Genomic DNA, 13,746 nt, shown 5'->3' with positions numbered 1-13,746 from the left:
CACCAGGCAAGACCCCAGGTGCAGGCTGTGTAAAGATGCCCCAGAGACAATCCAGCACATAACAGCAGGGTGCAAGATGCTAGCAGGCAAGGCATACATGGAACGCCATAACCAAGTGGCCGGCATAGTGTACAGGAACATCTGTGCCGAGTATAACCTGGAAGTCCCGAGGTCAAAATGGGAGATGCCCCCAAGGGTGGTGGAGAATGACCGAGCTAAGATCCTGTGGGACTTCCAGATACAGACGGACAAAATGGTGGTGGCTAACCAACCGGACATAGTGGTGGTAGACAGACAGAAGAAGATGGCCGTAGTGATCGATGTAGCGGTTCCGAATGACAGCAATATCAGGAAGAAGGAACACGAGAAGCTGGAGAAATACCAAGGGCTCAGAGAAGAGCATAAATGATCTTTAAAAACTGATTATGAGAACATATTGTAATAAAAGCAAAAGCTGACATCAGAATGTTGTAGTAAAAAAATTATAAAACAAAGTTATTGTATACTCATTGCCCTCCCTTAACCAGTACATTTTTGAATAGTTCAACGAGCCCTGTTTCAGATGAAATGATAAAATCGTGGGATTTTATACAATGTTACCACCTTGAAAAGGCATAGAATAGTAGTAATGACTCAGCACTACTTTAACTTAGCACAAACCTATAAAAAAACTATGCAATACTTTTCCTGACAAGCAAGCATCCAAGATGGGGAAGTTCTTCCACCTTAGGAGAAATTGCTCAAACTTCTGGAAGAGGAATTTAAAACCAGGTTAAGGATATTCAAGATTTAAAAAGGAAAGTGCCACTCTTACACAACTGACAAAACTTACAACTACACTTTAATATAATCAAGAGCTGAAGTACTGAAAAAAGAAACTCAATTCAAAAAACAAAAAGAATAACCTTCATCACTGAATTTAACCATAATGATCAGCAACTTAAGGATATAGTTAAAAGACAATGGCAGATTCTAATGGCTGAATCATCTGAAGCAAAACTACAGATGTGACAAATGCATGCACATAACAAAACTGTATATTTACTACTATTACTATGTGTTTTTTTACTTTTCCACACAGTGGTAAGAAGTTTCCTGTTAGACAGTTCATAAACTGCAGCACAACATCACAGTCGACAAGCTCAAATGCCCCTGTGCTCAAGGTTATATTGGACAAATAAAGAGAGCACCTAAACAACCTCTTTGAGAAGACAAAAAAGTGTATGTGACAGCCAAACACTATCGTGAAGCTAACTATGGTTCTTTTGCCACTCTGAATTTTATCGTTTTTTAACTCAATGCAACTCAGTTCATCTAATTTGATCTCTCATGGAGAGATGCTTTGGATTTCAGTGCTCCATACAGTGACTCCTGCTGGCCTGAGTGAGGTTTTTCTTGTAAAATGCATTTTTGTGAACAAGCTTATATGAGACATACAAAAATACAAAATGTTTATGATAAAACTTGAGAGAACACTTCAATTGTAAACACACTAATCTGTTTTTTTGTTTTTTTTTTTAACTTTTAATTGCAAAGCAGGGAAACAGCAGTCACCAGCATATACACACACAGGACAAAGATGCATCTACATGTATAGCAGGACGTGGGAGGCAGAAAGAGAAAGCCAACAGCAATATTCATAAACAATGAAAAAGGTTAACAATCGTCCCTTTGTTGCCAGGCTAAATCCCGTAAGCCCGATTTCAACCTCTGAGCAGAAGGAGTGTTCAAGTGGGCCAAAAAAGGGTCCCATATGCGATAGAAAAGGAAAGGTTTGTCCTTAAGTGCTGTAGAGAAGGCTTCCATTGGCATGATACATATCACAGACTGTAGCCACTGGTTGACAGATGGGGCCTTATCAGAAATCCACAGTACCATAATGCACTTTCGAGCGTAGTGTAGCAGTATGTGAAGGAGATCTTTGCTGCGAAAGCCGGCAGGTAGCTCATCGTTCAGTCCTAACAGGCAAGTCCTTGGACCCAGATGCAGTCGGCAATTAAATATAGTACATAGCTTGTCTATGAGTGATCTCCAAAACTGTAGAATAACAGGGCAGCTCCACAGACAATGAAAAAAGGAACCAACAGCAGACTGACATTTGTTACAGAGATTAGGCAAAGCTGGAAACATTATGTGTCTCTTCTCGGGTGTAATATAAAGCCTATTTATAAGTTTAAACTGCCTTTCCCAAATAGAATTAGATGCCAAGGCTTTAAAAGGACGACAACACAACTCATCCCAAGCTTCAGCATCTATAGCGCCTACGTCTGATTCCCATTGGCCCTTGATTTTGTTAGAGTCATCCATTCTAAGATCAGACAGAATGTTATAAATCTTTTTAGTGATACATTTTAGTTGGGTAGTTTTTACCATGAGTGATTCTATAGGAGAAAGACCGAACCCTCCATTCAAATCCTTCAATTTAGAAGTAATATAGTGCTTTACCTGAAAGTACTTCAAAAAATCCTTATTGGTCAGACCAAACTTGCTTTTCAGTTGATTAAAAGTAAGAAGAGAGTTCTCATGAACAAGATCACCCACTGTATTAATCCCTTTTTGAGACCAGTCCTCAAAACCAGCCCGAAGACCAGGTAAGAAGTCAGGGTTTTCATGAATAGGAGTAAGAAGGGAGAAACAATTATAATATCCTTCCAGGCGCCTGACTTTGCGCCAAATAACGAGCATATTCTTTAGCACCATATTATCTTGTGTTAGAACTGTGGCTTTACCTGAGGAGATATATAGCAGGTTCCGCAACGGATACCCTTTAAAGAAGCGGACTCAGCGCTGAGGTAAATGGAATCCGGATCGTCCATAAACCAGTCTGTAAGAAATTTAAACTGTGCAGCCAAGAGGTATTGTGGGAAGGAGGGAGCGGCAAGACCACCTTTCTGAACCGGCAAACACAGAAAACTGTATCTCAGCCTAGGTCTTTTCTTACGCCATATAAAAGAAATAATTGAACCATTTAATTTTGACAAAACCTTTTTGGACAGAGCAAGCGGTAACATCTGGAATAAATACAAGAGGCGAGGGAGGATATTCATCTTGACCAGATGAATACGACCTAAGAGAGACAGAGGGAGGCTGCACCACCTACCCAAATCGCGATTGATGGTCTGAATTAAAGGGGTGTAGTTCAGACTATACATTTCTTTTAGATTCGGTGAAATCTTTACCCCTAAATAAGTGAAACCGGAGGGAGACCAACGAAAAGGCTGAGAAATGTTTGGATCAACCTCATTTAGAACAGAGAGGGGCATAGCCTCACTTTTAGAAAAATTGATCTTGTAGCCTGAGAAGGAGCCGTATTGGGAAATTAACGCAACTAATCTAGGAATTTGAGTGAGCAGGAGAATTTAGAAAAATTAAGACGTCATCTGCATAAAGTGAAATCTTATGTTGAGAATTGTTCAAACAGAGTCCTTCAATAGCAGCATCCTTCCTAATGGCTGTGGCAAGGGGTTCCATAGCCAGGGCGAATAACAAAGGGCTCAGCGGACAGCCCTGCCGACTGCCACGTTCAATACTGAAATTGTCCGACCTATAACCATTGGTAATCACTGCCGAAAGAGGGGAAGTATAAAGGATCTGGATCCATTTAACGAAGTTGTCACCTAAACCAAATTCTTGAAGTGTGAAAAGAAGAAACGGCCATTCCAGACGGTCAAAGGCCTTTTCAGCATCAAGTGAGATGACTAGAGCCTCAGGGTTGAACAAAGATGAGTGCTGAATAATGTTAAGTAGGCGCCTCACGCTATGTGTGGAATACCGCCCCCGTATAAAACCAGTTTGATCATTCTCAACGATCGAAGGTAGTATTGGCTCAAGACGTACAGCCAGGACTTTAGCAAGTATCTTCAAATCAAGATTTAAAACAGATATAGGCCTATAGGAGGCGCATTCTTCTGGAGGTTTCCCCTTCTTCAGAATTAGCGAAATATTAGCCTCCATTAAGGAGGGGGGAGAGTGCCTGCCTCAAAAGAGGACAGAAGCATCTTATACAGTGGGGAAGTCAGAATATTACTAAATTTCTTAAAGAATTCCCCCGTGAACCCGTCTGGACCCGGGGCTTTGTTATTTGGAAGCATCTGAATAACTTTCAAAATTTCACTTTGCGTTATAGGTTTACATAAATCATCCCTTTGGATTTCAGTAACTTTAGGTAAATTTAGTCCTAAGAAGAAGTGATGCATACCTTGTTCCAATGTTGATTTAAACTGGGAGGTATATAACTGCTTGTAAAAAGTTTTAAAAGTATCATTAATAATTAAATTGTCATATTTAGGTAAACCAGATGAGTCTCTAACACATGGGATATTACAACCAGCACCCTTATTATGAAGAAGATTGGCCAGATAGCGGTTAGGTTTATTAGCAAACTCATACAACCTCTGCCTCATGAAGAAAAGAGATTTCTCAGCCTTTCTTGTCAATAGTGCCTCCAAAGCTGTTTTAACCACCTGAATTTCATTCCTTAATTGCTCTGATGGTGATTCATTATGTTTAGCTTGCAGTTTGTGCAATTCCAGTTCCAATTTCCGTTGTTCCATCTGATTTTTCCGCTTCAGGCCTGCTGAATATGATATAATCAGTCCACGGGTGTAAGCCTTCAGGGTGTCCCAAAGCAGGCCTGGAGAAACTTCAGGGGTTGCATTGACCTTTAAAAAATGTTCAAGCTGATCATTTAAAAATATTTCGAATTTTGGGTCGTGAATCAAAAAATTGTTAAATCTCCAGGTATGAGACCGAGGGACAGGATTTAGATCGCTTAGCTGAACAAAAACCGGCGCATGATCTGATATAATAATATCGCCTATTGTACATCTCAAAATGTTTCCCAGTGATCGTTTGGGGGTGAAAACGATCGATCCTACTACTTGTTCTATGAACACCGGAAAAAAAAGTAAATTCTTTATCGTTAGGATGAAGAGTCCGCCAGGTATCAACCAGATCAAGTTCGTTACAAGTATCTAAAAGTGCTTTGGCCCTTGTAGACATTTGAATTTGTTTAGGAGGGGATCTGTCCTTAGTTGTAGAAAAATAACAGTTAAAATCACCGGCTATCACAGAATTATCACAAACCCAATCAGAAAAGGAAGAGAAAATATAGTCGCTAGACTGTACTGGCGGAAAGTAAATATTCAGAAATGACACCGCCTGACCACCTAGGGTGCCTTTTAAGGAAACACATCTACCAGACTTATCACAAATTGTTTGGTCAACTGTCAGCGGTAGGTGTTTATGTATTAAAACGGCTACACCGCGGCTCTTACTCGTAAAGGAGGAACTAAAAACTTGACCGACCCAATCACGTTTCAGTTTTAGATGCTCCTGAGGAGACAGGTGAGTTTCTTGCAACAAGGCAACATGTACATTCTCCCTCTTAAGAAAGCTCAATATTTTTTTCCCGTTTAATAGGGTTATGTATACCTCCTACATTCCAGGAACAAACATTTAACATTGAATTATCACTTATCATACAACATTTTAAATAAGCATGGAACCACGCTCAGGTGACCAAAGCATAGCTGATATGTAGGGCTCCCAAACACTGCTCTACAACACCAGTGGCAAGTAAAATACACATAGAAAAACAAACGTACTGCTTTGCTAACAATTAACAAAAAACTATTTACAAGAAACAGGACCGTCAAGAAACCAGTGAGTATGGAGGTCAGACAAAGGTCTCCAACGCCCAGCAGGGGGCGCAAGCAAACTTTCCAACTTGGACATAGAACGATGCTGGACCAGAGTCTTTTCTTAATCAGTAACGTGAAACAGCTGCCCGCCCGCAGCTAAAACAAGAATTCGGATTATAAATGGCTAAATAAAATAGTCTATGTGTATGGGGTTATTATCTCCGCACAGACCCGAAAAGAAAAAAAAAGGAACCAAACAGAAAAAATAACAATAATAATAAACAGGGAAGGAAGGAAAAAAGAAAAAAAAAAGGAGGAGGAGACGAGGGATTGGCGAATGCCTCACGTATGGGACAGGAGCACAGATCAACAGTCCACTGGAGCCACCGAGGATGAGCGCGGCCCCGCCCCTTGAGGTACGTTATCCAGGTAAGCTGAGACTGCTTCTGGAGAGCTAAAAGATTTCTCCTGGCCATCGATCTTGATCCTAAGGACAGCCGGGTACATCATAGCGAAGGGGACACCCATCTCCCTAAGGCGTTGTTTGACGTGGTAGAATCCCTGGCGTTTCTTCAGAACAGCGGCGGAGAAGTCCTCGAATATCATAATAGGAATGCCATTATGAAATAAGGACTGCTTCCTCCTAGCCGCTTGCATGATCCGTGCTTTATCCTGGAAGTTGTGGAGCTTTATGATGACCGCGCGGGGTCGCTGGGCACTGGAAGGGAGGCGTGCAAGCACCCGGTGGCAGCGATCGATTTTAACAGCGCCGCCCTTGAAACTCACAGCCACCAACTCCGGTAACCACGTTTTGAAAAAAGACACAGGGTTGGTACCTTCACTGCCTTCGGGTAGCCCAATAACACGTATGTTACACCGTCAGCTCCTGTTCTCCAAGTCATCAATCTTATCCAAAGCGGCCTCCAGCTTGAGCTCCACTTCAGAAATCTTGGCGCCATATCCCGCTGTAACAGCTTCCTGCGTTGATATACGTGCCTCTGCCTCCTTCATTTTAACATCCAATGCAGAGATGTTAGCTGCGCATGTTTCCAGTCTTTTCAGAACTGGATCAATCTTCTTCTCAAAGGAGGCCTCCACCGCCCTCAGCACCTCCGCCGATATCCTCTCCACCAATTTGTCGACGTCCATTCGGTCGAGAAGTGGGAGCGACTGGGCCTCCGCCATAACCGCTACAGCATGATCGCTGAGCGGAGGGTGATTTCCTCCGGATTTGCCCGGTTTCGACCCAAGGTTGAGCTTCTTCTGGGTGCTTGGCATCGTACGAAGTTTAAAAGTCGAAATAAACAGAGACTTTAACCAAATAAGACATATAAAGGCCTAAACAAATGCCAAGCTGCGGGAGCGGGCGAGAAACACAGCTACTCCGCCATTGACGTCACGTGACCCCCCCACTAATCTGTTTTAAGATTAATAAGAGAATTAGCAGCAGACTATTTGGTTTCATACTGATATGTTAGCGTGTTTGCTGGCACGGTCAGATGCACTAGTGTGTTTGACAGTTTTGTTCTGTACCCTAGCAGCACTGGAGTTACATTATTTTGGTTTAGCACCACGGATGAATGTATTGGGAAAGAACATCCTCTTCAGAGACTGAATGAGTTTTTTTTTTACAACCGACTCTTTCATCTATTCACCACTTGTGAACACAACTACAAGACTAGGAGTTTGCTCTACTCAGCTTTTCTCAGCAGCTTGGAAATTGTTCTTTGTGTCTCACATCCACACAGATACTGTTCAGCAATTTCACAGAGCTTGTTGTGGAAATGTCTTCCCAAATAATTTTGCTTAATATCTTGCTGCACATCAAGCACACACGCAAGCCGGTAAACAAAGAAACATGTCCACACAATGTTAAATCCTTCATTTTTGTCCATGATTTTTCTTTGTAATTGGAATCCATAGCTAGGAAGACTTAATACTAAGCATACATCAGTGCCACTCACCACCACTAAGGTTCAGCTAAATTAATATTTAGTGTATAGGCTACATATTTCTAAGAATATAAAGCTGACTTGCAACATGTGTATTAATATGCAGTCAACACATTGAATGTTCTCCATTTTAATTTTTTTCTTGAATCTCACATTTGTCACTCACTGGTCACAAAAAAGTGATATTGTATGAATGTGACATTAGATATTACTCACGGTCATTGCATTGTGTGCCGGTGTATGAAGTCATGGAGCAGTCGCAGGTGTAGTTCTCCCACTGTTGAATGCAAATGCCCATGTTGGCACAGGAATCCTCTTGGCAGGTAGTGCTGGGTCCTGGGGATCAGACAAAAGAAGCAAACACAAAACTGGCAAAACTGGCTTCAGTTCAGTGTTGCAGCTCAAAATATGTATATGATTCTCCTATACTAAAGAATGAGAGGAACGGTTTATGATCAGGGTACAGAAACAGTGGTACTGAAGAGGACTCATCTTCTTATGGCCACTGACAGAGGACTCACCTCTGTGCGTGTGCTGCCTCAATGCAGCATTCATTACCACTGACCACAATACTTTAGTACAGAGATTTGAAGCAAATCTATTGAATAGTTTACATTTTGTACATGTAAATGGGAAGTCTTCACACACTCAGGGTAATTACGGAGCTACTCAGTGTTTTGGTCCTGGGTAATTTAAGAAATACTTACATTAAAGCTATGTATCAGTTAGTTTTGAGTTTAGTAGTCCATAGTTTTTTCATTTATATTTTAAGTTCTTGATTCTCTTCCGTGCCCAGTCTGTCCCATTCTTGTCTTTGTCTCATCACCGGTGTCTCCTGTGGAAGTGATTTGTGTCCCCATGTCTCTCTGGTCTCTCCCTGTTCTCTCTCCATACTTATCTAGTTCATAAGCCTTCCTAAAAATCCCTACAAATCTTAGAAATGTGGTTTTTAAACAGATACATACTTGGCATTAGGTTTCACTCTATTATTGCTGGGTCTTTATCTTAAAATATACAGTGATCAGGCATACCATTATGATCACCTGCCTAATATTGTCTAGGTCCCAGTCCAATGAAATGGTGTGCATGGTCTGCAACAATGCTTAGCAGGACCCAAGGTCTCCCCAAACATTGCCCAGAGTATCACACTGCCACTGCTGGCTTGTCTTCTTCAGCTGTCAGGTGTTCCCCAGGTAAGCAACACACGCACCCGGCCATCCATGCAATGTAAAAGGAAACATGATTAATCACACCAGGCTACCTTCTTCCATTAGTTAGGGGTACAGTTCTGATGCTCGTGTGAACATTGTTAGTGGACAGGGGTCAGCATGGGCATGGGTCTGCAACTATGCAGCCCCAAACACAGCAAACTGCAATGGACTGTGTATTCTGACACCTTTCTATAATAATCAGTGTCATTTTTCAGCAATTTGAGCTACAGTAGTTGATCGGTTGGACTGGAAAACATAGGCCACCCTTCATTTTTCATGCACATTAGAAATATCCTGTCTCAGAGTTACGCTGAAAAACTAGTTCATGCATTTATTACTTCTTGGCTGGACGACTGTAATTTATCCTGTATTGGCTTCCATTCATTGGCCCCAGATCTAAATGCTGCTCCTCACATACAAGGTCTTAAATAATCAGGCCCCATCTTATCTTAATGACCTTGTAGTACCATATCACCCTATTAGAGCACTTCGCTCTCGCACTGCAGGCCTACTTGTTGTTCCTAGAGTATTTAAAAGTAGAATGGGAGGGAGAGCCTTCAGTTTTCAGGCCCCTCTTCTGTGGAACCAGCTTCCAGTTTGGATTCAGGAGACAGACACTATCTCTACTTTCAAGATTAGGCTTCAAACTTTCCTTTTTGCTAAAGCATATAGTTAGGGCTGGACCAGGTGACCCTGAATGACCCCTTAGTTATGCTGCATTAGGCTCCTGGGGGATTCCCATGATGCACTGGGTGTTTCTTCTTCACTCACTATGTATTAACAGACCTCTCTGCATTGAATCATATCTGTTATTAACCTCTGTCTCTCTTCCACAGCATGTCTTTATCCTGTCTTCCTTCTCTCACCCCAACCAATCACAGCAGATGGCCCCGCCCCTCCCTGAGCCTGGTTCTGCCGGAGGTTTCTTCCTGTTAAAAGGGAGTTTTTCCTTCCCACTGTTGCCAAAGTGCTTGCTCATAGGGGGTCATATGATTGTTGGGGTTTTCTCTGTATGTATTAGGGTCTACCTTACAATGTAAAGCGCCTTGAGGCGACTGTTGTTGTGATTTGGTGCTGTATAAATAAAATTGAATGGAAATTGAATGCGCATCACTGAAGTCTTGGCTGCCCATGAACAACCTGTCTGTCACTGCTGTTCCTTCCTTGGAAAAACTTTTGATAGATACCACTGCAGAGTGAGAACAAACTACAAGAGCTGCAGTTTAGGAGATGCTCTGACCATATCATCTAACCATCACAATCTGGTCCTTGCACTTGCTCCTTAAAATATTATCTATATATCTCTCACTCAATAATAGGTGCCAGAATAACGTGATCATCAGTGTTATTCACGTTACCTGTCAGTCATCATAATGTAATGTCTTATGGCTGTTAAAGTCCATGTGGTGACTGTTGTTGTATTTGGCATTATATAAATAAAATTGAATAAAACTCAATACTGAATTTTGATTGGACTGAATTGGTAAAAGATCATTCAACTGCTACAGTTATCCCTAAAAATCTTTTTCTCATTGGAATGTGGCAAAATGTAGTTATTCTTTAAATAAACTACACTATTTTATATTTGAAATGAAGCATAGTACATTTCAGTTATTTCTGTTCAGACTTTCTGTTTGGCTGTTCTCTATGCATCAGTTTTAACGGCTGAGCTAGTTCATGTTTACAGGAGAGCTGAAGCCCATTCCAGCTGCCATGGTAGACGCGTGTGGACAGGCCATTAGTCTACTGGACTAACGTGGAGAGACAAACAATCATTCATGCTCACATTCACACTGACAGCCAATTTAGAATCATTAATTAAACAGGCATGCATGTCTTTGGACTGAGAGGAAGGTGGAGTACACAGAGCAGGAGGAGAGGCCCAGCCAGACCTTTGTGCTGTCAGAACGCGACTGTGCCACTATAACAATGTGTCATCGATAACTCTGTGAATGTTAGGATGATAATGACAAATAAAGAGCAACGAGACGTTTTGTTAAACTGCTTTGTGTGCTGTTGTTTGTATACTTTGGTTACTCACACACATTCATTTGTTTGGGAAATTATTGTTTATTTTTTATAACTTGAATGGTTGGTTTGCAATGATACTGAACAAAAACTTATTGTTATTCGACCTCAAATCCGGAGACTTACCTCGTCAAAGATGCTCAGTTAAAGGAGGTATTCGGGACAAAGTCATGTTGACCGTCGAGGGGGGATTGTTTTAAACGTTAGCTTATAAGAAAATCCTAAAGCTCAGTTTTGATGCTTATTTGCTGTTTGTTAGCAGTGCAGCATCGCCCTCTAGTGACGGCAAAATGTATTGCTGCAGTCTGAACTCCCTAATTACAGATGGGCTTCGATATAGGCAACAAACTTACAAACAAACAAACAAGAAAAACTTTTAATGTGATGAAAGCTTGTAATGAAATTACAAACAATGAAATTTCAAACAGTTTAAAAGACTGTTGAGCTGATCGTGGTGTATTGCAAAAGAAAAAGAAAACCATACAAAAATCATACAAACACACAAAAATGCCATGGACAAGACCAACAAACTGCGATTGATGAAATTTTATTTGGAAAAATAAATTAATCAACCGATACTTTCTTGCGCTGCATACAGTACAATGAAATAACATTGTTTTCATTCTGATTCAGATTGTTATACCAAGGACATATACCGTTTCTTTTCTACTAAAATGAAATGTCAGCTAGCACATTTATTGGTTTAACATGGGGCTCTTTAAATAAATGTTCCATGAAAAACAAAAAGTACAATACATACATTTCCAACTCAATGATATGGCAGGCATAAGAAAAACTGCTGTATAGAAAATGATGTCCATGCAAACAGATTGTGGAAGATGGCCCATAAAACAGCAACAAATAAATAAGTGAATAATAAAAATGCACAACTTTTACAGGAAGATGGAAACATTTTGTCCACAATGACATTTGTTTTCTTGTGCAAAATGTTTCAACGGCCCATTTTGGTGTAGCTACACAGAACATGTTAAAACCTTTGGCAAGTTTGTCTTTGTGAACAAAGGTCTGTGTGAACTGAATACCAAATATAGCCTGATGCAGAAATAATGGCAAGATGTAAAACTGCACATCCTACAAATAAAGATATAAACTATTTTTTGAAGTAGTTACATTGTTATTTGCTTTGTACTTCTGCAGCTGACCATTTGTAAACCCCGGCTACCTCAAACAGCAGTAGTCTAACAAAATAAATGTAATAAAAACAGTGATTCCCATCGAAAGTGCCAAATATTATTCAAAAGAGTCACATAAATTTTGAGCTTTGATTTTTATAATAGATATATAACAGCTTGATCTCTTGGTAAAGTGTGAGAGTCATGAAAAAACAACTTAATGAGAATGTTTTAACCAAAATCAGGACATTGTTACTATGCAACCACAGCCAAGATATTTTCAGTCCAGTTGCCACAGGTGTATCTAATCAAGCACCAACCATCAGATCTGTATTTACAAACGGCAGTGAAAGAATGGGTCATTCTGACAGCTCACCGAGTTCAAGCATGGAAATGCAATCGGATACGAGCATTTGAAGTCAGTTTGTGAAATTTCTTCCCTCCTGGATATTCCATAATGAACTGTGGTGTTGTGATGGTATTATTCCAAAGTGGAATCATTTAGGAATCCTAACAAGTCAGCCACAGAGTGGCAGATCATGTAAAGGTGCCATGCATTGCTGCGTCGTAAGTGTGTAAGAGTCTCTGCTGACTGACTAACAGTTTCAGCCTTGCCCATCAACATCGGCACAGAAACAAAGGCGCTTCATGGCATAGGTTTCCATGACCAAGTACCTCCTGTACTTGTAATGTGTAGCCGCCCCTGTACTTTTCTTCATATGGTCTATTTACATGTTCATGGCAGAACATACACAGTGCAGACATAAAATATGTTTTCTTGTTGCTTAAGTTTCAAAGGCATGTCGACTGTCATATAAAAAAATCTACTTGGGTCCATGTCCAATGTTTCGCCTAATGCTATTCCAAATATAACATTTCCTTGTAACATACTCATTTCAGTGCAGTAATGGGATACATTACTTTCTGTTGTCCTATCTTGTTTGGTGGCCCCAGTGAGGATAAAGATTTTTGCAGATGTAACAATAACCAGGGCAAACACAAAAGTAATGATAGTTATGGTTACTGTAATGAATCATCTATAGAGAGTACAAAAAATGAATAAAGTAATAGAAATGATGATAGTTAATGACCTCAACAATGATGTACACAAAGAAATAGTTGTCATTTTGTCACCATTTATGACAGTGCTCTGAGACCAGAGAGAACTTTATTTACTGTGTAGCATTGTCTCACCTGAATCCATTACTCTGTGGGCTTTAAAGGTTGAAATGGATGTAAACAATGATCCACTCAGGACTGACACATCATTGGCATCGTGACACAGGACAGTGTTCAGCATATGTAGTCAGAAGCATTGTAGCCAACTCTCAGAGTTAGTGTAAGTGAAGAATAACGTGAGTATGTTGAAGGAAATGTAAATGTAGTGACTCTCTCTGTCTTTTGTCCCTTTACTGACATACCTGAGCCAGCACCCATTAGAATCTGTTTTTGTTTTGAATCAGTTATAAAACTTAATATTCATATCATTCAGAAAAAAAACTTTACAAAAGCATCATAGATTAAAAAAAATAAGAGAGGTAATCTTTGCATTAGCAAAGGCTGCATAAATAGTGATGATGAAGGCTCTGTAAGGAGGCGACCGATGTGGCCGATAACTTGGTTTTGTACGAGGAGCTGATTTGATCAGAATTCTAACAGTGAATAAGTGAGGCAACAAATACAGTTAATAAGACGAAGCGCCTTCCATACGGTCTCATGGATGCAGAGCTACTGTTTGCATTGAGCAGGAAGAAAGGGCTGCTGGAGTTGGAGTTGAAGT

General features: G+C 40.5%; 1 protein-coding gene and 1 long non-coding RNA gene across 2 annotated transcripts in view; one reads left to right on the top strand and one right to left on the bottom strand.

The window, feature by feature from the left end:
• nrxn3a (neurexin 3a) overlaps positions 1–13,746 on the bottom strand; it is a 206,829-nt gene that overhangs the window by 58,133 nt on the left and 134,950 nt on the right. Inside the window, 1 exon segment of the mRNA XM_082515716.1 lies at positions 7,811–7,930. Coding sequence (XP_082371842.1) covers positions 7,811–7,930 — 120 coding nt within the window.
• On the top strand, positions 5,655–9,777 carry LOC309695278. Its single transcript, XR_014273109.1, has 3 exons — positions 5,655–6,071; positions 8,656–8,787; positions 9,642–9,777. It is a non-coding gene; the product is annotated as an uncharacterized lncRNA (long non-coding RNA).

The sequence above is a fragment of the Aulonocara stuartgranti genome, assembly GCF_965226115.1.
Source record: "Aulonocara stuartgranti genome assembly, chromosome: 19".
NCBI lineage: Eukaryota > Metazoa > Chordata > Actinopteri > Cichliformes > Cichlidae > Aulonocara > Aulonocara stuartgranti.
Note: the sequence above shows the minus strand (reverse complement) of the source record. Positions and strands in the feature narration are given on the sequence as shown.